Genomic DNA, 25,393 nt, shown 5'->3' on the forward strand with positions numbered 1-25,393 from the left:
AAAAAAAAAAAAAAAAAAAAAAAAAAAATGAACATTACAATTGTTACAAACATAAACTGCTCATTTCACTAAACAAATATGAGCATAAAGTATTAAAAATGTATCTTTCTGTGTTTTCCATGTAGCAAAATTTTCTGTGTTCCTTTTTGGAAATGGCAGTTCTACCAGTTAAAACTGCTGCTTCAAATTATGTGATAATTTAGTTCAAGGTCATTATTAGCTTAGATGACCAAACCTAAAAAATACTGCTCTCATATTAGAGACCTTGAAGAACACTCTAATGGGATTAAAATGTCTTGCAAAGAATTATAACATGACTAGCTCAAGAAATCTTAATTTATGAAAGGTCACAGAGTTACAAAAAACATCGCTCATTTCAACTAATTAAATGAAATTTTAGTTAAACAGCACCTTTAAGTATTGGTATTGCAGCTGCAAGTGAATTTAAATAGCATTTACACAGATATAATTAGCACAATTAAACATGGGTAGAAGTAAAAACACCATTCTTAATTATATTGATATAATCAGATTTATTAATGCTTTATAGCAACAAAAGTGACACCTGACAGTGGCACACAATTCATGACAGAACCTAATATTAAGCATTTTAGCATATTAAGGAATCTAAAGCTAGGTAATTGAAGAAAGAAAGAAGTCAAATAATGAATTCCTACCTGTGACGATACCATAGTTGGGAGGTTCAAGAATTACTCCATAAAACTGGATGATGTTTCTGTGACTCAAGACACTGAGTATTTCTGCCTGTACAAAAATCAAATGCAAAGTTGCATAAAATTTCACATTTATAATTAATAAAATATACAGCATAGTCAATTTTATTTTACTTACATTAACAATGATATACATATATATATATACTCAACAAGTATGTGATGTTGAAAAGAAAGACTTTAGCAACATGGTTGAAAGTTTATAGTAAATTGCTGTTGAAGCTTTATGAAATTTATTTAAAAAATGGGATTGAAGGGTCAACAAACGATGCAGGTGATTAGCAAGTCCACATGACTGGTACTGGAGAAGGGTGATTGAAGAGGTGAGATACCATACTTATTTAGAGGAAAAGCCCTTTTCCTGATAACCAAATATATTTTTCTGCATAATATTCTCTTTGAGAAGCTGCAGCATGTCTGAACTTCTGTCATTTGGATGAGTCAAAATTAAGGTAGAGGTTTCAAATATTTTTGAACAGATTCAAATAATACCCATTTATATTATTTATCTAAAATTATCTTAAAATATATTACTGCTGTCATTTATGCAATGTACTATAAACAGATGAAGGTGATCTGAGAGGACTTGCACACTATTAAAGGTATTAATACTAGAAAACTGTACTGGAGTGGCATAGCAAAAATAAGTTATATTTATTAAACCTTATTTTTTTCTCATTGAATTTACTGGTACATTACACTACAGTATACAGTATACAGTACAGTTACATTCATCATTGGGATCCTGTACCTTTACATGACAGGTCTTGGTTCTCATTTTTTCCCCTTGTCCCTGCCCTCCCTTCACCCCTCCTCCCTTCCTTATTTACAAATACTTTATTTCCATTTTTTCATTTTCTTGTATTTTTTCCCTTATTACCTTTCCCCTACCCTACCCACTCCCCTTAAACCTAATTTTTAAAATAAAAAAAAGATACTACAGTTTATAGACAGATACTCCAGATAAATCACATATATTGATTAAAATTTTATTCATCTTATGGAGATAAAATGGCAAATCAATTAAGAATTATAAATACAAAGAGGTATAAAATCATATACACTAAATATAGAAAAGATTTAATGTTTTAAGTGAAAGGTATATTATTGGCAGTAAAGAGTAGATTTTTAAGCCCCTACCCCAGAAGAGGCATCATCCAGAAAAATGTCAGCAATTAATGGAGAAGCCAGGGTCAGAAAGAGTACTCTCCTCTGGTAATATACAAACTATGAATTAGTGTTATTTGCTATACATTTTTTTTCACAGGGTGAGAGTTGAAATTTCATGAAAAACACATTTTGTGAAACTAGTTTTGAAGGTAATGTAACTAGATAGGAAACAGAGGTCTGAGGGTTGGCAGGGGGCTAATGCAGATTCAAGAGAAAGGAAAATCATCATTGATTAGAAGAGACACTTATGAGGGTTAATTTGACAGTGTTTTTCTCCTAGTAAAAGAGGTGCTGAAGGGGGCTATCATTGCTTAGCCAAATGATTCCTTAACATCCTCTGAGTGCTGTCCCTCGCAGAGGCTCTGCATTCACCGGGCAACGTTCTTCTCATAGCTCACGTTCCCAAGAAAGAACAGAAGGCATTAATTAGCCAACACAACCATTCATCTGATGGCAATTCTAACTCTCACCATGGAATAATAATGGAACGTTGTTATAAAAATAAAGATTATGTGAAGTTTAGATATCACAAGTTGCCCTATTTTTAAGTATCAGAACAACTGTATGAATAAAGCATTAGAGATCAATGTGAGTAAAGCAGATGAGTTAATGTTGGCACCAGTATCTGTCAAACAGGGAGAGTATGATCTTTCAGTATAATCTTTATGGTATCTGAATTTTGTGCCCACTAAAATATTTTATATCAACAAAGAATAAGTGTAGGAATACCTGAACCCTTGGATGACCTTTCTATACACTAGTATGATGAAATTTTCAATGTTCCCAACAGTTTTCTCATTTATATAAACAATATTGCCAAGTGATACCTTGAGGAGAAGGATTTATCTTTTTAGGAGCTGGTTAGCATGTTTAATAGGTCTTGAGCAGGCACATGCACATCTCAAAATAACAGCCAACATCCTGCATCCCACTGCTGTGCTCATACTTTAATATTTTACAATTATTAAGGCAAAATTACTGTTTTGTAGGGTAAGATGTTTTCCTGGAATAAGTCTTTAAATTCTTATTTAATAAATTAAGAATCTGATTTAAGGCCGGGGATTTAGCTCAGTGGTTCCGCCACCTGCCTCACAAGCACAAGGATCTGAGTTCAATTCCCGGTACAAAAAAAAAGAATCTGATTTAAGAACATAACTTTAGAGTACCATACTAGCTTCATGGAAATGGGCTATTAAAAACCAAGCGGATTGGGAAGAAAAGGGCTAAAGGTGTAGCGAAAGTGGGAAGGGTAGGGGAAAGGTAATAAGGGAAAAAATATGAGAAAATGAAAAAATGGAAATAAAGTGTTTGTAAATGGAGAGGGTAAGAGAGGATAAAGGGAGGGCAGAGACGGGAAAAAATGAGAACCAAGAGCACCTGTCATGTAAAGGTACAAGATCCCAATAATGAATGCAACTAAAATGTACCAATAAACTCAATAAAAGAAAAAAAACAAAACAAAATAAACAAGCAGATTGGGCCAGGGATTTAGCTCAGTGGTTCCACTGCCTGCCTCACAGCACAAGGACCCGAGTTCGATCCCTGGTACCAAAACAAAATAAAAATAAAACAAAAAACAACAAACAGGCAGACTGAAAAAGCGATATGTTAGTAACAAATAAAGAAATAAAGGTCAACTGATACTAGGATGTTAGCAATTCAAACAAGCTCCAGTAGAAGTGTGTGGGTAGATGAATAACTGAAACCTGAATAGCAGCTGTCAGTATCTGATTGTGAGTGGGTAGATTCTGTGGAGTTAGCTTTTATAGGTGACTGCTTGCAACAACTCACTAAGGAAACTGCTGCAGTAATTAAGCAATATGTAGTTTTTCATTAAATTGGTTTTTTCAAATTGTTTTCCAGACTGCCATTCTCGGATAATCTAGTGACAGGACTGCCTATCAAAATAATGCATTTGATGTTTTAGAATTAGTTCACTGTTAAAATATATCTTTTTATACTATTAAAATCAAGCAATTTATTTTCAGTCAGCACAATTTGATGAAAAATGTTAATTTTAATGTATTGATTTTAGAATTTTAGTCTTAATAGAAAAACATTAATTTTATAGGCATATAAGAGTTACAAGGAGTTAAATCTTAGTTTCATGTCTGAGCATACTTAAATTACATTGAAATAATTTTAGTCAACAAGGGAATCAAGAACACTGCAGACGGGTTATTCTAGTATTTCAAACACTTGTACCCAGTGTCCACACATAAGCAGTGTTCACAATGGTTAAAAGGTAAAAAAAACAAAAAAAACAAATGTTCATTCTCTGATAAGAGGATAAACTAATTGCTATATACAAATGAATATTATTTCAGCCATAAACAAATTAAGATGAATCTTGAAAGCATTATGCTGACTAAAGTACACCAGACGCAAAAGGACAAACATTGTATGATTCTACTTATGTGAGATGTCTTGAATAAGTAAATTCAGATTATATTTTAAAAAGCAGACCACCAGGGGTTTGGGAGAGGAGGGAATGGGGAGTTACTGCTTAAGGGCTACAAAGTTTCTGTTTGGGGGGATGAAAATTTTGAAAACAGATGATAATGATAGTTACATGACACAATGAATATAATTAAAGCAACTTAATCATACAGTTAAATGTTGTTAAAATGGCAAAGTTTATGCCATATATATATATATATTTTACCACAGTAATCAAGTTTAAAAAATGCTGTTCTAGACTTCTGCAGAGATGATCAGTCTGTTATGGCTTTTATCTACATCTTCCCCCAAAGCCTCATGTGCTCATAGGTGGGGCTTTTTGGAGCTGGCTGGATACAGGGCATGTGATATTGGGATTAAGGGTATGTGGTACTAAATTAGTTCACTGGTTAGAATTAGCAAAGTTCTGGGTGGCACTATCCAAAAGGCTGGCAGCCTGGATGGGATAAAAAGGAAAAGAAAGCTTGCTGCTGGTTTACTGCATTCTGCCTGCTATGCCATGAGCTGTTTCTCCTCTGCCATAACCCCTCTGTCTGCTATGCTGCCCTGCCTTGGAGCCAGCTGACTATGGACTGAAACCTCTACAAACTGTGGGCCAAAATAAACCCTTCCCCCTATAACTTGTGGGTGTTGGGCATTTTGCCTCAGCAACAAGAAAAGTAAGAGTCTATATTCAATAATCATCCTAAGTTATACATAGTAGGACCTAAATATCCTTGAGATAAATATATAATTTTCTAGTTTAGGACTGGAAGGTCTAAGGGTTGGAATCGAATGTAACAATTTTAACTCATGATCTAAAATGCTCCATAAAACAAGGGTCTCAGTCTAATATGTAAATGGAGTAGCCAAAAATCTATTTATAAAAATGTCTAAGAAGAATGTTCTTAACAGAGTATAAAAATGTCTATATAACGTGTTTGGAGTGAAATATGTGTCTGCTTTTACTATTTAAGGCTGAAGCCAATTTCTACTGCCCTTCTCTCTCTTTCCTTTCATCTTTCTTAACAGCAAAAATGACAGCCATTTTAGTTTGTTTATAATGTGGGCAGAAGGTGGATATTTTGATGTTTTATTTTATCTCGCATTTCTATGAGTTTGTGTGGGGAGATGAGCCATTAGCTCAGTTTGCTGTGCTTCCAGAAGTTGACCAGCATACAAGTTCCAAACAACTGATTCCACCAGAGATATTAAGAGAAGTTAAATTTCATAGTTTTAATTCTCTTCCTTTAAAGTACTTCCAACAATTTCAAATAAGATTTTGAATCAATTCATTTTCCATCTTGAGTAATTCCTCTTCCTTAATTAAAAACTTGTTTTTCAATTAATCCCCAATTTAAACCTTTTTCTTTAATTTTTGAAAAGCTGCTATAGAATTCTCAGATTCTGTTTCCAAATCTTGTATATATAGTTTCTAAGTATTTATGAGTGATAAATAGATTAAAAATAAAACTGAATTCACTTATTTTTGTGAAATAAAGCAAAGATACTGGTAGCAGTCTGCCAATGGTCCCAGAATAAAATAATAGTGTAGGAATCTACACCATGAGGCTGGCAGGCCCCACTTCTATCCTGCATTCCAAACGGGCTGTGCTCCCAGGGGTCACCAGCTACCGCTCTCTACTGAGCAGTCTTGTGAATCAGTGGGATCCCAGCTTCCACTTGTGAAATGGCACTGATGCAGGGTTCACCTCCAAGGCCCATGAATGTCAAATGCTCCTCCTTGTCCTGGGGTGGATGTGGTATTTAAATACATTACTCTACTGCCCATGACCTCTGAGGTCCTCACCAATTCTCAGATTCTGTGATTCCATTAGAGCATGATCATAAGAGGAAGAAATCATTTAGCTGACAGTCTCCTCACTGCACTTATACCCAAACTCAAAGGTCTCTCCAAAGACAGTCCTATCTCCAATATTCAATATGGTATCAGGTCACTTTATTCCCCCAAAGCTCAAGAAGATTTAAGATATTGCACTTTTAAAAAAAGTAAATGATACGTACAGAAAAAAAAATGGGAAGAAGTGAGGCATTAATTATGGTTACCTATCTCCAGCAAAAAGAATCTGTTAAGTTTTTGTATTTCCTAAATTCTTTATTATATATTTTTATAATGAGCAAAAACAATACCAGCATGTTTTATATATATGTATATATGTGTGTATATATGTATATGTATGCATATGTGTGTATATATACATGTGTATATATGTGTATATATGTGTATATGTGTATACACATATATACACACACATATATATATACATATATATAAAATTAGAACATATAAATATGGGATTGAAAATACTGATTTGCATGGAAATTTAGATTTTCTTTAGCACCAGGACAGGAAGTCCTTACCTTCCTAGACTTCTACAGGCATTCAAATACTACTTTGGATAACCTCTGGCCTGTGAGCGCCTCCGGACATGTCTCTGGAACAAACTAATATTCATGTCATACCCACAGGAGGCCATAAGTTCTGAGAGCCATGAGACTAAGAATGTGGGTCATAGAACTGAGCTTGTTGTAGATATGATTTCACCAGCTCACGCCTAGTTTCTTATTTTATTAAGCAAAGCTCCTCTCCCTCCTGTGTCTGCTCTGGTGCCCTACCACCCTACTTTGTTCCTTTAGTAAGGTGACTAGTATAATACCACAGGCACCACTCCAGAACATGTGAAGGATTAATGAACAAGTAACATTTGATGAGGATAATATTTAGTGTGTTTAAATAATTACTGTATTATAGACAGTCTATGTGAGGAAGTGCTTACTCTGAGCAGTACAGTGAGAACACCAGAGGGTAGGAATTTGCTTCAGGCCTGGATTATTATAAAGATAAATGAAGCGAAGTTTTCAACTTCCACTATCTTTAAGATTTACAAGCACAAGGCACAGCAGTGCACGCCTATAATTCTAGCACTGTGGGAGGGTGAGGCAGGAGAATTGTTAAATTCAAGCCCAGCCTGGGCAATTTAGCAAGATCCTATCCCAAAATTTAAAAAATGAAAAAAGGGCTGTATACAATTCAGTGAAAAAGCTGTGAATTCAATCTTCCCCCCATGTGTGTGTGTGTGTGGGGGGGGGTTATATCCTGTATCAAGTTCCCGAGGTCTTGACTGGGTCAAGACATAAAACATAATGTTAATTCAGTGCAATTTTACTCCCAACAGTAGCATGGCTAGGGGCATTTTAAAAAATAAAGTTTCAAAAACTGTTTCTCACATGAATGGCAAAATGGAAAAATGCCCCCTCTACTGCTGAAAATTCTGTTGCAAGAATACTTCAAAGACAGGCTTGAAGGATTATCAATCATGTATAACCAATACGATGTCATGCTCAAGTCAAGATCTTTGCGCTACCCTGGGTTTAATGAGATCCATTCAATCACCATCACATAACAAGACAAACTTCACAATTCTGTAGGTTCTCTTTCAAATGATGTTCTTTAGGTATTCGGGAAAATAAAGAAGGAAAAATGAACTGAATTTAGGTTCCACAGTATAATATATCCTGCATCGATGCTTGATGTCATGAAGACCTTCCTTTGGAAGGAAACTGATTACTAATGCTAAGAAAAAATGAACCAGTCATTCTACTCATGCTTCTTGAACAGCTGAGATGGAGTCATGTGGAGCACAATCACCTTGCTGGGAAGTCTCCAGTGCCCAGTGGTTTCCCAGGGTGGGGTGTAGCAGATTCACCAGGTGGAGAAGGGCCTGGCAACCACCAGGGAACACACTGCTCTATAGTTACATACATGTCCAACTGAGACTAAGGGCAGAACTAACCTGGCAAGATAGGGCAGCGGCTGGGACTGAATGAAACAAATCATAAAGGGACTCAACAGATATCAAAAGAATCACAAAACAACTAAGAGAGTTTATATTCTTTGTGCTCACAACTGTTTGTCACTGTAATAACATGAAAAAGTATAAAATACTGAAACAACCTGTACTCAAATCTGGGTGACAGAGTATATACAAGAATCCAGCTTTCTGCCAATATTTATATAACTTCGTCAAAGAAATGATGACTTTGCTAATCTATACACAAATATCTCTCCCAAAGAAAGCCCCAAAATAAAACTTCAAATACTGTATGAACTAATGAAGGATTAGGCTTTTTAAAAAATTGAATGGCAATGTAATTTAATGAAGGATTAAACTAAGTGAATAAAAATTTAATCCTAGTTTCAAACAGACAATCCTAAAGCCACCTGATCACGCTAGACCTTGCTTTTTTTTTTTCCAGAAAATGACTTGGATAGTCAAAACTATTTTCCCAGATTCCTTTATACTTGAAATTTCTATTAATTTCCTGTTTTAAAATGTAATGAACTTTTAGTAGGTGCTCAATAAATATGTGATGAACTGAACTGAGTTCATTAGTAAGGGTGTATTAGGACACCCTCCACAGCTGAACAAGCTTTAAGATGAGATTTGACTCTGCTGCTTAGAAGCAAGGGGAACTACTGTAGTTTGGATGTTCAATGTGTTTCCCCCACCACAGGTCCTGGTGGTTAAGGCTTAGTCCCCAGCTTGGCAGTACTGGGAGGGGCTAGAAGCCACTATGAGGTGGGACCTCATGGAAGGTCACGGGGAACATGCTCATGAAAGGGAAAATGGGCCCAGCCCTTCATCTCTTTTTGCATCCAGCCATGAAATGAAAAGGCTGCCTCTGCCCAGCACTTCTGCCATGATGTGCTATTGTGTCACAAGCTTAATTAAAGCAATGGAGCCAATCAGTCAGTCATGGACTGAAACCTCCAAAGTTATGAATCAAACTAAACTTTCCCTCTTTTTAAGTTGATCTGTTCCAGGTGTTTGTTATAGCAATGGGACGATACCTAACACAGGGACTTTGAGGAAGTTAACCTCTCTGGGACCCAGTCTCCTCATCTGCAAAATGGACCGTAATCCTACCCAGGTGCCCAGCAAATGCCAGCCAATGAAACCATGTCAGTCTTTTTCTCTGACACTCTTCTCTTGCTTTATGATCAATTCATCATTGAGCCTTGCTTCTAAGTAAATTCACCTCCCTTCCAGCAGTCGATTCCACTTACATATTTTGCTTGATTTAATTAGCATCATATATTGTATTGACTATGTTTACTTATGTGTTTACATAAATACAGCACTTTAGTATTTTCCAAAACATCTATCTCATCAATAAGAAATTTTATCATATTTAAGTGTTAAGGAAATTAAATTGGGTTTTTGATGGGTTCGAGCTCATTTGGCAGTGGTTTAGTAAATGTCAGCAATAAAATCTGAATCCAAGTCTACCTGTCTTTTCTTATATACTTCTGGTCCTTTCTCTCTTAAAAAAGTTCAATGAAATTCATGGCTCCTTATAAGCATTTTTTAAATTAAAAACTGCCAAAAATGAGAACCAAGACCTGTCATGTAAAGGTACAAAATCCCAGTGATGAATGTGACTGTACTGTATACCTAAAATGAACCAATAAACTCAATGAAAGAAAAATAAATTAATTAAAAACTGCCTTGCTCAAAGCGATTCCAATTCACAGCTTCCCTATATTAATAGCTAACATCTATCAAGTGCCTGCTGTGAGGTAAGCTAAGAACTTCATGAAGATCAAATCTTTAAATTCTCATAGCAAACCATGGGCTAAGGCCTACTATTATCACGCTTTCATGGGGGAAGAAATGGGCAAGCAGAAATTTTAAAATGTGCCCAAAAGCACAGTAAATGACAAAACTAACACAAAGTCATTTGATCTCAAAGTTCAGCATATAATCATCAAATCATGCTCTACTTTACAAACCTAATGTGAACACAGAATGAAACATGTGTTTACAGAACATCCAAACATTACAAGAGACCTAGAAAATTCCAAAGCTCTCTATTTAGTTTACAGAAGTGAGAACAATTCCTCAGCAAGTCCCTCTCAGGGTTTAAGCCACTGTCCTCAATGAAAGATTCGTATGCCTTCCTAAAACTCAACTGTACATAGTAAGGTCAAAAACCAAGATCTAATTCTCCACAAGCACTAAGCCATCAGGCCAGCCAGCAACAACCAAATTTATAGCTAATAAAACCAGTTAATTGCTCAGCATGTGGCACCCTCTCTCTATGCAAAAATTACATGGTTATGAATTTTGAGCAACTCTCACAATCTGATTAGCTAAGTGCTTTATAATATTACTCTACAGTGCAATAGGATTTGATTATTTACATCCCATAAGAGAAATGTTTGCCACATTTATTATGGAAATCTACAAGATCATTTAGAAGAGTTTAGGCAAATTTAATTTTAAAATAGTCTGAAAAGTCCTTTAACATCTTTTTACGCTCCAAACAGACAGTATCTTGCATACCTGGATTCTTCAGCTAAATTAATGATTTTAGTATTTGGGAGTTCTGTTAGCATACTCAAGTAATAACTAATGGCAATGGCATGTGCTTGTCATCTCCCAGAATTTTTTATTAATTACAAGAAAGGAAAACCAATCAAACAGAAACCAAACCCTAACAAATACATAGCACAGATAATTCTGAATCATATAATCTTAAGAATGAAAGGGACTCGAAGTCTTTCCCTTCCTAGTCCTCAACTATAACACCACAGTAAGGCAACTCCACTCATAACAGCAAAAGATCACTTCTCCCCTGACAGCTCAGTGAGAAAAGCCTCCACTTAAATACTTAACCACTAGTACCCAGCCACTGTCTCTCTTTTCACTAACCTTCATGCCAAACTCCAAGTCTTTATTTGTGTTTGGTAGAAATAGTGAAAAATAATATCTGAAGGCTAATTTTTACAAGAACTTCAGTTTTTCCTAGGCTCAAAAGTTCTAATCATTACTCTTGGCATACCTTTTTAAAAAATATTTTGGTTATTTTAATCATGTCAATGCAAAGATATCAGTCCTGAAGATATAGTCCAATAATTGGAGGATTCACTTTTTTACCCTGATCATAGAATATGGTAGACAGTTGGTTATAGTAGTTCTCTTCAAAACCATCTCTGTATTTCTCCTATCTAAAAGAAAGATGTTGGTATTCTTTAATCAGAAATAAAGTTATAACTTCAGTAAAATGGTCTTAATAGAAAAGAATATTTATAATTTTCCTGAACAACCAGTTTAATTGGGATCCCATTGTTTGAGTGATTATGTTAACAAGCAATTATGTTACACGCTCCAAGCTGGTGTCCAGAAGGTTAGGCCTAAGTTTGTTGCTCACCTCTACAAAACATTCAGACCTTCATGTGTTTTTATCACATGCTGATGATTCAAGATTTTCTTTAATACTGCTTACTTACTGTATGTGACTTCAGGAGACAAGGACTGTTCTGCATATAAACAAGTATAACCTGGTAATGACTGATGTAATATATACCAACATGCATTACAGAGCAACATTCTGGTAGCCCGAGACAGTTACTAACAAAATATGTAGAAGCTCACTGATAAACTGAGCTGAGATGCAAACTCAAATAAAGAAGAAAACAAATTAGCACATCAGCATGCTTTCCGTGAAAGAGCTGACATGTTATGAAGCATGAGAACATAGGCTCTGTTAAGAGTCTATAGAAAAGTATATAAAACTGACAGATAAACCCAACCACAAAGCTGCATTATAATTCTTCTGCAATCTATTAATGTAGTAACTAGTTTCAAAAGTTGAAAGCTGAGTATACTCTTTCTCATACTTTATAAGAGCTATCATTATGAAACACTTCCTATGTATCAACACTGTCTCATCACTTTACATGCATTAACTCATTTAAGTATTATTCCAGTTTAACTAAGGAATAGAAAGGTTAGGTAATTTGCCCATGATCTGATAGTGAAGCAAAGATTAGAACTAAGCAATCTGGCTGCAAAGCCTATGATTTAACCATGAAATGTGAATATATAAATTCTGGAAATCATGCAGATGTATATGCCCATACATTTCTCTATCACATATGAATAATCAAACTCACCTGCGACAACATATGTGCTTACAATTTTGGACATAGTAAATGTTCTAACACTTTATCTGATCATAGTATAGAAAGAACTCTAGAAAGAGAATCAAGAGACCTTGAATGTAGTTTGGGCTGTGTGATTTGGGGCCTCAGCCTACCTACTGGCAAAAAGCTAGACTGAATGATGTAAATTCTCTCCACTAATATTCTGGCTTCAATTTTATTTAATTGGCATGGAATGAAGCCTAGGTATGGATGCTTCTTAAAAGCTCTCTAGGTGAGCCTAATGTGCAGCCAGGACTATAGGACTAGAAAGCAATTTTTTTGGAAGTTAAAGTACAGCCTTGTTGTTTTGGAGTCAGAAAATTCTGGAGCTAAGTTTTAGCTCTGCCACGTATGAAGTGTGTGACATCTCCAGGGTCTTGTAACATTACTAAGCTTATTCTTCATATGTAAAAAACAAAAACAGTAAGGAAGCAACTGCAGGGACTAAACTCACTTGTAAACCATATGCATGTATATCCTTTCCACTATAAATGTTACCTGCTAGAAACTACCTAGACCGAACAAAGAAAATGTTTTAAAAGAGATACAGAACTGAGCTCAGACATAGAGTATCACCCAGAACTATAGAATGCTGGAAAACAGATTCACGGGCTGACTACAACAGCAGAATGAAATTCAAAGGGGAAAAGAGGTCAAAATAATTCACTAAACTCAGAGAAAATGAACACTATTTATCTCATCCACTTACAGGGCAGAGAATCTTACTATCTTTACTTTCATAACTACTGCATTTACAGGGCAAATCCAAACTCGATGGGGCAGCTGTGTTTCTATTTTCTGTCCATTCTCAGATTCTTGCATCAGAGGTCACAGAAAACCATGCTATACTATCATTCTTTTTCAAAACAATATCTGGGCCCTTGTCCATGAATCATCAGATCTTCTCTAAATGGGGTTTCTGATGCGTTTGGGCTGTTAATCAAGAGGTCCAAACAATGAACTGTATTATCCATTCCAATATAGAAGGACTGCTGACTTCAAGATAGCAGGAAACACATTTTGTGTTATTTTTCCCACAGTGCATGTGGGTCACAATGATGCAGGTGATGGTTTCTTATCACGTCCCATAAAGGCTATTAGGCAAGTTACTCCATTTTTTCTAAACATTAGAAAACTGCAGAATGAAGCTAATAAAAACTTGCTTTAACTAGGTCATAATTTTTTTAATAAGCTTCTTTGGAGTAATTTTAGATTTACAGAAAAGTATAATAAGCTTCTATATTCCCTTCTCCCAAATTCCCACATTGTTAACATCTTATCTTACCACAGATCACTACAATGAACTCTAAGTCCAGACTTTGTTTAGATTTACCAGTTTTTCCATTAATGTCCTCTTTGTGTTCCAGGATCCACTCTAGGCTACCACACTGCATTTAGTTGTTATGTCTCCCTAGTTCTCTGGGCTCATATTCACAGTGTCTTAACAAGAAATTAGGTAAAGGTGAAAATACTTTATAAAATGTAAGGCACCATAAGAATACAATGTACAATCGTTAAGCATTAAATGATTGTGCACATTAAGCACATATTAAATTCCAAATTATTATTAGCATTATCGCTGTAAATATTTAAACCTATCCTACACTGTAATCAATATACAAGTCTTTAATGGTTGGGTTTTTGCTTGTTTGTCGGTACTGGGAATTGAACTCAGACCCTTGAGCTTGTGAGGCAAGTGGTGGTACCGCTGAGCTAGATCCCCAGTCTGCCAGTGGTTGTTTAGAGTTCAGAATTCCTTCTGACCTCAGCTTTAGAGAATTGCCCTTGACCAGACATTTATAAGCATCTTGCTCAACCTCGGAGAACAGGAAAGTCAAGAGAAAGAATAAAGGGAGAAGCATGAATGTTGGAACCTCAGAAGCCACATAGGTTTCACTTCATCATCAAACATCAACTTATGCCCCAGAGTTACCCAACCAAACAGGATAAGAACTCAGCCAAATTTGTCAAACCATGAAAACCGAAAGGGGATATTCTTAAGGGATCAGCAAAGTAACCAAAACCCACACATTTACTATTAATCTGCATGCATCTTCCAAGCACCTTGAGGAAATTAGCAAATATGACTGGGGTGTGGGGGTAGAGGTCAGGAAAGTGCTGCTGTTCTGAACCCCTCAGTGCACCTAACTTGTGAACTGCCTGGGAGAAAGGCTTCCCAGAACCGATGCTGCCCTTATGAGGCCTCCTAATATCAGGAAATAGTGAGATAAAGAAAGGAAAAGCTCTGCACCGAACTGTACTGAAAGCCCCTTAATATCCTGCCTCTCTCAGCATAAAATTTTACCGGAAAGTGGTCAGAAGTTTTTATGACCCAAGAGCCAGGGAGGACACTAAGTTGTTAAGTAAAGGGGCCTACATGTCCACTTAAGGATATGTTTGTCAAACCCATTACGTATTACGTAACAATAGCAGTGAAAAGTAGCCAAGAAACTACTCTGTGTGTGTGTGTGTGTGTGTGTACGCAGAGAGACATGGGGGAATATGAGGGGAACAGGCAGTTCAACAGGGAGCATTATGAAACAATAAAATAAATTTTTTGTGATAAATAACAATCTCTTCCAGCTTTTAACATTATCTCCAGGAGAATCATATTAAAAATAATAAGAAAAATTTTAAAAAATAATTTTGTGAGATTTATGGGTAATGCTTCTTGATCCAGTTCATAGTTTTAGAGAATTGAGGACAAAATCACATATTAACAAAATTAGAGAACTATTTTTGAGGCTAATTATAGATCAAATTCATATCTTCAGAAAGATTAGGACAATGCATATTGTTTTGACTTAATATTAGAAAGTATATGTATGGCAGATGCTTCTGGCTGCACTCTAGTTTGTCTAGGTAGCAATATCTCCAGACAAAAACGTCACCTCCCAATATCCACTTGAAGCTATTAACTACATACCTCTCCAAAAAATGTAGGGCAGGGGAACTGGAACGTCTTTCTTAAACATACATAAAAAGTAACTCAAAGTGGATCATAAAGATAAAGGTATGGGCTATAACTACAGAATACATTGAGGAAAATGTAGGAATAAATCCTTATGGCTGTGTGTGTGTGTGTGTGTGTGTGTATGTGTTTTATAGGTGCTTTATCACTAATTACAAACCTAGCATTTTTTCATGTTTTACTTTATTTTGAGACCTGGTCTGGTTAAGTTACCCAGGCTCATATCTGTGATCCTCCTGCCTCAAGTAGCTAGAATTATAGATGTGTACCACCATGCCTAACTATGACCTTCTTAAACATGAGACCAAAAGCACCAGCAACAAAAGAAAAGATATACTGTACTTCACCAAATTTAAAAGGGTTGTGTTTTTGACAGTGTCAGTCAGTAGAAACCATCAAGTAAATGAAAAAGCAAGCCACAGAATGGGCTTGCATCATTAATCTTATATTTGATAAGAGATTTGTATCTACAATACAGGAAAACTCTTGCAAATCAATAATAGCAAGATAACCAAATTAAAAATAGACAAAGAATGCAAATAGTTCTCCAAACAAGATATATAAATGTCTAGTGGCACATGAAAAGATGCTCAACTCATTATTCATTAAGGAAATAGTGTATAAGGCAAAATCTCAATGAGAAACAACTTCATACCCAGTAGGATGGTTACAATTTTAAAAAGCAGAAAATAACAAGTGTTGTCAGGGTATGGAGAATTAGAATACTCGTATCCTTCTAGTTGGAAAGGCAGGACTGTACAGCTGCTTTAGAAAACAGCCTGACAGTTACTCAGAAAAACACAGAGTTACTATATGATTCAGCAGTTCCACTCCTAGGTACAGCTAAAAGGGAATTACTCACACAAAAACTTATACACAAACGTTATCAGCATTATTTCTTCCTTCCAAGTACTAACCAAGCCCAACCTGCTTAGCTTCCAAGATCAGATGAGATCGGACGCGTTCAGGGTGGTATGGCCATAGAATCAGCATTATTTCTAAAAAAGTAAATCAGAAATCCACCCAAATGTCTACTAACCAATGAGTGGATATATTAAATGTATACCATAACCATGTAATAGAATATTATTTCCCAATAAAGATAAATGAAATAGACACATGGCAAGGAATGAACTTCAAAAACATGCCTCGTGAAAGAAGGCACTCACATGAGGCCACACATTGTATGATCCATTTGTATGAAATGTCCAGAATAGGCAAATCTGTGCAAACTGAAAGATCAGTTGTTGTCTTGGTGGGGCAGAAAAGAGGATCTGAGAAGAAATGCAAAGGCTGCTGATAGGCATGGATTTTTATCTGGGGTGATGAAAATACTGAATTCTAAAAGTAATCGTGGTGATGATGACTGCATAACTGAATATGCTATAAAACCAATTAATTATATATCCTAAATGGATGGGTTATATGACACGTGGATATTTCAATCTACATTCAGTATTACGTATATCAATAAAAACTGGTATACACATATGTACACACACACATGTTACTAACTGGTGCTTCTGAAGAAGCTTTAAAAGGCAGTAGACTTGATGTTTTTTCCTTTTTCCAAAATACTGAACTTTTTTTTTTAAATGAGATACAATTTATATATAATACAATATCCAGACTATAAGTGAATAATATAAAATTTAGATAAATATGTGCATCTGCGTATTGTTGCAAGAAGAGAAAGAATATTCTCATCTTTCCATGCACTACTAATGCCCACCCTTGTTCTGCTTTCTATCACAGATTAGTTTTGCCTTTTCTTCAACTTCACATCAATAGAATTATATTCTATGAGATCTTTTTTATCTGACTTTTTTGCTTCAGATTTTTTTTTTAATCTATGTGGCTACAAATATCAGTAATTCATTCCTTTTATTCCAAATTAGCCTTCCATCTTATCATTTTTATTTACTTATCTACTCAGCTGTTCATGAATACAGTATGTGATATTTTTTGCCATTACAAGCTGCCATAAATGTTCTTACTAGACATTTTTGTACTTTGCTTTTATTCCTCTTGGGTAAGCACCTAGAAGCTGAATTTGCACACCCTAACCATAAGCACTTTCACATATTTTTATGCCTTCTTTTGTGAGATGATTGTTCAAATCTACTTATTTTTAAATGTGTTATTTCTTTTTTTTCTTTTTTTTTATTTGGGTACCAGGGATCGAACTCAGGTCCTTGTGCTTGTGAGGCAGGTGGCGGAACCACGGAGCTAAATCCCTGACCCTGTTGGAATACTTTAAAAACATTATTTCCCATATTTATTGCAGGAATACCTTTGTTAAAATTCAATAAACTGTAATATGTGAGGTTGAAATCTGCAATTCTGTTGCATTATCCATATTTTTTTATGGTAGTACTTTATGCTAGTATGCATCGTCTTATCAATGCCCTGAAGTAAATCTTGAAATCAGGTAGTGTGAATTCTCTAAGTTTGTTCTACAGATTAACATCTTGATACCCAATGTTACAATCCATGGAGAAGGTATTTAGGTCTTTAATGTTTCTCAGCAAAGGTTTATAGTTTTCAGCATACAGATTTTACCTATCTTTTGTTAAATTTATTTCTATGTACAGTATTTTGTTTGGGACTACTGTAAAAAGCTTTCTAAACTGTCTTTTGAATTGTTTGCTACTAATGTACAGAAATATAATCAAACATTTTTTCCTGTAACTTTGCTAAAGATTAATTTTTGTTTTGTTTTTTATTTTTTGAGACAGCACCTCACTACATAGTTGAGGTTCACCCAGAACCCTAACCTCCTACCTTAGCCTCGAAAGAGCTGAGAACCCAGGCATGCATCACCACACCTGACAACTTTGCTAAATTAAATTGACCAGCTCTAGTTCTTAGTTTGTAAAATTTTCAAGACTTTCTATGTGAATACAATAATTAAACCTGTAAAGAGAGACAATTGTTAGGCCTTTTGTTTCCCGTCTTACTGTAATGACTAGCTACTCCACCACACACTTAACAGAAATGATGTCCCTGCCTCATTCTTGATCAGAGGGAGAAAAACAGTCATGTTTACACTACTGAGTTAAAAGGTTTGCTGTAGGGTTTTTGGTAGCTGTTCTTTAAAATACGAAAATTACGGAAACTCATTTTATGGCCAATCATACGGTCTATCCTGGCTAGATAGACCATGTGAACCTGAAGAGAATGTATATTTTATAGATGTTAAGGATAATGTTCTCAGATGCTTATGGGGTAAGTTTAAAATTTATATATGTTTGTGGATTTGTCCATTTCTTTATTTTTGGGGGGAGGACATTATTTAGATTTTTTTCTTTTTTCTTTATTGGTACATTTTAGGTATACAACACAGTCACATTTATCATGGGGATCTTGTACCTTTACATAATATATATTGGTTCTTATTATTTCCCCATTCCACTGTCCTCCCTTCACCCCATCCACCCTTCCCTATTTACAAAGACTTTGTTTCCATTTTTTTCCTTTTCTTATTTTTTCTTTTCCCTACCCCTTGTACTTCCCCTACACCTTTAGACATTTTTCCTATTACACAACATCAATTATACATTTTGATTTTATTTATACTTTTAGTTTACCACACCAGAGAAACTTCAGTATTTACACGTGTCCTAAATTTACTTAAGAGTATGTTCTCAACGTGCATCCACTTAGCTATAAATGTCTCTAGTTTCTCATTCTTTATGGCTGAGTAGTACTCAATTTTATTAAAAACCACATATTCTTTATCCATTCTCCAGTTAATGGGCAATTCGGTTGTTTTTAAGTTTTATCTATCACAAACTGTGCCACTAAAAACATGGGTGAGCATATATCACTGTGCTATGATTCTTTCAGTTTTTTTGGGAAGTTACCCAGCAGGGGAATAGCTGGGTCAAATGGGACTTCTAATCCTAGTTGTTTGAGGTATCTTCATATTGACTTCCACAGTGGTTGCACCAGTCTGCACTCCCACCAATGAAGAAGAGCTCCTTTCTCCCCACAACCCCGCCAACTTGGTTGATTTCTTGATAGCAGCCATTCTTTCTGGGGTGAGGTAGAATCTCAGTGTTGTTTTCATCTTCATCTCTTGAATGACCAGTGATAATGAACATTTTTTATATGTTTATTTGCTGCTTTTACTTCTTTGAGAAATGTCTGTTCATTGCAGATGCGCACTTTTTAATTGGGTTTATAAATTTGGGGGATCTGATTTTTTTTGAGTTCTTTACATATTCTGAATAGTAGACCTCTGTCTGAGGAACAGATGGTAAAATTTTTTTTCCCACATTGTAAGTTGTCTCTTAGCTCTGTTGGTTGTTTCTTTCAGGGCAGCTTTTTAAAAAGATGAGATTCCAGTTTTTGATTCTTTGAGCTAGTTCCCATGCTACTTTCCAATGCCAATAAACTCGTTTCCTACACCAATATCTTCAAGAGTTCTACCTAACTTATCTTCCAACAAGTTTAGTGTTTGTTTTAATATTTAGATCTTTAATCCACTTGGATTTTAGTTTAGTGCATGGTGAAAGATAGGGGTCGAGTTTTAATCTTTGGAAAATTGAAATACAGTTTTTCAAGCACCATTTATTAAAAGGCTATCTTTCCTCTAGTGGGGGATGGCTGGCTCCTTTGTCAAAGATGAGGTAGCTGAGGATGTCAGGAGTTGTTTGTGCATCTTCTAATCTATTCCACTGATCCTTGGGTCTGTTTCTTTGCCATTACCGTGTTGTTTTTATCAGTGGCTTTGTAGTATAGTTTCAAGTTGGGGATTGTGATACCCCTGCCATGTCTCTGTTGCCTAGAATTGCTTTTGCTATTCTATGTCTCTTCTAGTTCCAAATCAATTGTTGGATTGTTTGTCTAGTTCATTGAAATATTGTTGGAATTTCATTCGAGATTGTCTTGAACTTTTATAGCAGTTTTAAAAGTATGGCATTTTCACTACATTGATTCTTCATACCCAGGAACAAGGGATGTCTTTTCCATTTTCTTATATCCTCTTTGATCTCTATTTTCATAGTGTTGTAGTTCTCAGTGTAGAGGTCTTTTGCTTCCTTCATTAGATTGATTCCTAGATATTTCATTTTTGGGGGTACTATTGTGAAAGGGACTGTTTTTCTAATTTCTCTCTCAGTGATTCTATTATTTGTGTATAAGAAGGCTATTGATTTTTGAGTGCTGACTTTGTGTCCAGCTACTCTACTGAATCTGTCAACTAAATCTAGAAGTCTTGGGGCTGGAATTTAGCTCAGTGGTTCCATCGCCTGCTACACAAGCAAAAGGACCCGAGTTCAATCCCTGGTTAAAAAAAAAAAAGAAATCTAGAAGTCCTTTGGTGGAGTTTTTTGGGTCTTCCATGTAGAGCATCATATCATCAGCAAATAATGAGTTTCAATTCTTCCTTTCCCATTTTTATTGCTTTTATTTCTTTCTCTTGTCTAATTGCTGTGGCTAATGTTTCCAAAACTATACTGAACAGGAGTGGTGACAGTGGACATCCTTGTCTTGTTCCTGATTTTAGTGTGAAGGTTTTCAGTTTTTGACCATTAAGTATGATATTGGCTGTTCGTTTTTCATAGATAGCCTTTATCAAGTTGAGAGAAAGACCTTCTAATTCCAATTTTCTGCAGGGCTTTTTTAAAATCAGGAATAGCTGTTGAATTTTGTCAAATGCTTTTTCTCATCTATTGAGATGATCATATGATTTTTGCCTTTGACTCTCTTAATATAGTGTATTACATTTATTGATTTACATATGTTGAACCATCCTTACATCCCTGGGATAAATCCAACTTGGTCAGGGTATACGAGCTTCTTGATGAACCTCTGTATTCTGTTTGCCAGTATCTTACTGAGGATTTTTGCATCTACGTTCATTAGTGAGATTGGCCTATAGTTCTCTTTTTTCATGGTTGGGTCTTTCCCTCATTTTGAAATCAAAGTAACACTTGCTTCTAGGAATGAATTTGGAAGTATCGCTTCCCTTTCAATTTCACTGAAAAGTTTCAAAAGTAGTGACAGTAGTTTTTCTCTAAATTTTTTGTAGAATTCAGCAGTAAGGCCATCAGGACCTGGACTTTTCCTTCTTCATAAATTTTTAATTATGTTTTCAATTTCACTGATTGTAAATGGAGTGTTTAGAATTTTTATAACTTCTTCATTCAACTTTGGTTATATATATGTATCTAGAAATCTGTCCATTTCTTCTGTATTTTCTACTTTATTAGAGAACAGGTTCCCAAAGTAGATATTGATAATCCTCTGGATTTCTTCTGGATCTGTTGTGACTTCACCTTTTTCATTCCTAATTGCATAGAGATAAGCCTTTTCTTTCTTTTTTTTTGATTAGGATGGCTAAGGGTTTATCGATTTCATTTATTCTTTCAAAAAAACAACTCTTTGATTCATTGATTTTTTTTTGTATCATTCTCTTAATTTCCATTGCATTGATTTCTGCTCTGATCTTTATAATTTCCTCCCTCATATGAACTTTGCGTTTGTCTTGCTCTTTTTTTTGAGACAGGGTCTCCCTGGAACTCACTGTGTAGCCCAGGTTGGTCTCAAACTCACAGCAATCCTCCCGCCTCAGCTTCCAGAGTGCTGGGACTACAGGCATGCACCACCACACCCGGTGTCTTGCTGTTCTTTTTCTAGAAGTTTAAGATTCAGCATTAGGTTATTTGAGCTCGCTGTTTTTCTAGTGTGGACATTGACTGCTATAAATTTCCCTCATAGAACCTTTTTCTTTGTGTCTCATAGATTCCTGTATGTTATACTGGCATTATCATTAACTTGTAAAAACTGTCTAATTTCTTAATTTCCTCTGTGACCCACTGGTTGTTCAGGAGAGTGTTATTCCATGTCCACGTGTTTGTAAAGTTCTTGTGGCTTCTTTTGCTACTGATCTCTAGTTTAATTGCACTATGGTCTGATAATATACATGGGATAACTTCAATGCTTTGCATTTACTTAAACATGTTCTATGAGCTACTATGTGGTCTGTTTTGGAGAATGACCTGAGTGCAGCTGAAAAGAATGTATATTCTGATTTTGTGGCGTGGAACACTCTGTAGATATCTATTAAGTCCATTTGTTAAAAATCTTGGTTCAGTTCTAGTATATCATTGCTGATTTTTTGTCGCGATGGTCTATTTGTGATGGTGGGGTGCTCAGGACCCCCACTACAATAGTATTAGTGCTTATTGCATTTTTCACATCCCTTAATATTTGTTTTGTATAGTTGGGGTCATTATTTATGATTGTCATCTCTTGCTCTTGGATTGTTCCCTTTACAAGGATGTAGTGATCTTCTTTGTCTCTCTTAGTTTTGGTTTGAAACTTCCTTTGTTTGCAAATAAGATAGCTACCTCTGCTTCTTTCTGGGTTCCTGTCACATGGAGAATTGTTTTCCATCCTTTTACTTTCAGTCTATGAATTTCTTTTTGAACTAGGTGTGTTTCTTGTATAGAGCATATTGTTGGATTTTGTTTCTTAATCCATTCTGCCAATCTATTTCTTTTGATTCGAGAATTGAAGCATTAACAATGATGGTTATGAAGGCAGGAGTATGGGGAAAAAATGAGAACCAAGACTTGTCATGTAAAGGTACAAGATCCCAATAATGAATGTAACTGTACTGTATACCTAAATGTACCAATAAACTCAATGAGAAAAAAATTGGTGGTTATAACTGATATGTACTGACTTATCATCATCCTGTTATTTTCCTGTTGTTGGCTCTTTTTAAATTTTTCCCCCTCTAATTTCTTGCCTTGCCTACTGGATTTGCTGTGTTGGGTCTCATGGAGTTATGATCTTCATTGTCTTTTTCTAGGATATTATTTAGAATTGTTTGGAGCGCTGGTTTGGTATTCGTGAAGTTTCTCAGGTGTTCTTTGTCTTGGAAGTATCTTATTTCCCCATCCATTTTAAAAGATAGTTTTGCAGGATACATCAGTCTAAGTCGGAGGTTGTTTTCTTGTAGGGCTTGAAATACTTTACTCCAGGCTCTCCTTGACTTGACAGTTTGGGCTGAAAAGTCTGCTGGGCTTTCCTTTGCATGTGATTTGTTTCTTTTCTCTAACTGCTTGTGGTATTTCATTTTTCTGTTGACTTTCTGGGATCTTGATTATTACATGTCTAGATGTAGATTTTTTGTGATCATGGCTAGCTGGAGTCCTATAAGTCTCATTATATGTGTATCAAATTCTTTTGCTCTGTTTGGGAAGTTTTCTGTCATTAATTCTGTGAACAGTTTTGTTTTTTAATGTCACTTGTGCTTTCTCCTGCTTTTTCAATGGCTCCTATCAGTCTTATACTATTCTTCTTCGCAACATCTAGGAGCTATTGGATTACTCATGCTTCCTTACTTGTTTTAAGAGATCCCTCTTTTCATTGTCACTGACCACCATCCTGTCTTGTATATCTGATATCCTGTCTTCAGATTGGCTCAGTCCGCTATGTATACTTTTTTTTTTTCTGAGACAGTTCTCACTATGTAGTTGAGACTGACCTGAAACTCACTATGTAGCCCAGGCTGAACTCAAACTCACAGCGATCCTCCTGTCTCAGCCTCCCAAGTGCTGGGATTACAGGTGTGTGCCACCACACCCGGCTTGTTAGGTATACTTTCAATAGAGTCTTTAATCTCCTGGATATCTGTTTGAATCTGTTTCATGGATTCCACTTCTTTCCTATGTTGGTCATTCATGGTTTCCATTTGTTTACTATGTTGGACATTCATGGCTTCTGTCATGGTCCTGAGCTCATGTATTTTTTTTTTATGTTTCTATTTTAGAGTCTCTAATTATGTCTTTCATTCTGCTCATCATCTCTGTAGTTATCTCTGAAATTATTTCTGTTTTGAATTTTTCTAGAGCCTCATTTATTTTGTTGCTTCCTGTGCTATCAGTTCAGGATGTCTAGGTGGTTGATTATCAGACTTTTCCACATTTCCTTCAGAATTTGCCTTTGATGAACAAGCAACCTGTGTTTGTGTTTATGCTTGTGCCTGCTTGAATGTCTTCTTATTTCCATTTTTGTTGTTGGTGCTGTCCTTGGTTTAATTCCTGGGTTAATACTTTGATCTTCCTGTTATAGCTTGTCTTTAGGTTTTGAGTCTCTAATGACTCTGAGGTAATCTCATATTCATTATACCAGGAAGGACAACTGATTAAATCTATCACAACACCTTAGCCCAAGTGATACAACCAGGAACACAAAAGCATCAAGCACAGTTTAGAAAAAGGACAATTTGTGGTAGTTATTAATGTATCACCTTTAACTGTGTGAATTAAATCAAAATCAAGGCTAGCGCTAGAACATTGGCCTTTATGACCCCCTGTGCCTATGTGGTATGAATCCAGGTACCCGCCCAGCCAGGAGGCCAGAGCCATGCGGGAGGTGCTGCAGGCACCCATGCAGCTGCACCTCTCATGGTGCCTCTGCCAAGGCCTAGAGGGGTGGGGCTGTGGTCCCAGGCAAGCTCCACATGGTTGCACCTCTCACCGTTTCTCTTTTTCCATTTCTTCTTTAGTTTTATCAGTTGTGCTTCACATATTCTGTTATTAGATACATATCTCTATTTATGATTGTTATATGTTTCAAGAAAATGACTCTCATTATTAAATCATTTTATCACTGGTAATGTTTCTGGTTCATGGAGAAGTTCATACTTTATCATTAATACAACACTACTCACATTTATTTGCATAATATATCTTCTTCCATCTTTTTACTTTCAAGCCATTTGTATTATATTTAAAAACCCACCTCTTATAGATAACATATACTTGGGTCTTCCTTTTTTATTTAGTCTAGGAATCTGAATTCAATTGTTGATGCTTAAATAATTTATACTTGCTTTTCCCACCCCAGCCACCATTACTCAAGCACCGGGAGGTAGCCTGGGTCCCGATCCACCACGGGAAGGAGGGCCACGCCTTCTCCCGCTCCAGCCGCCATCACTCAAGCACCGGGAAGGTAGCCGCGTGGGCACCCCTGGACCCCCATAAGCCCCCCCACCCCGCATGCACTCTCAGACCTCCTGACTGTACCAGTCTTTGGACCCACTCTGCA

The 25,393-nt window shown here is 35.9% G+C and overlaps 1 protein-coding gene across 2 annotated transcripts in view; it reads right to left on the reverse strand.

Annotated features, from left to right (window-relative positions):
* Map3k20 (mitogen-activated protein kinase kinase kinase 20) overlaps nucleotides 1-25,393 on the reverse strand; it is a 122,684-nt gene that overhangs the window by 56,674 nt on the left and 40,617 nt on the right. For both annotated transcript variants that reach the window (XM_019204969.2, XM_010607009.2), the window contains exon 2: nucleotides 678-765. In XM_019204969.2, coding sequence (XP_019060514.1) covers nucleotides 678-765 — 88 coding nt within the window. The remainder of the gene's footprint in view (nucleotides 1-677; nucleotides 766-25,393) is intronic.

Source organism: Fukomys damarensis, unplaced genomic scaffold, assembly GCF_012274545.1.
Source record: "Fukomys damarensis isolate Sample0158 unplaced genomic scaffold, DMR_v1.0_HiC HiC_scaffold_26, whole genome shotgun sequence".
Taxonomy (NCBI): Eukaryota; Metazoa; Chordata; class Mammalia; order Rodentia; family Bathyergidae; genus Fukomys; species Fukomys damarensis.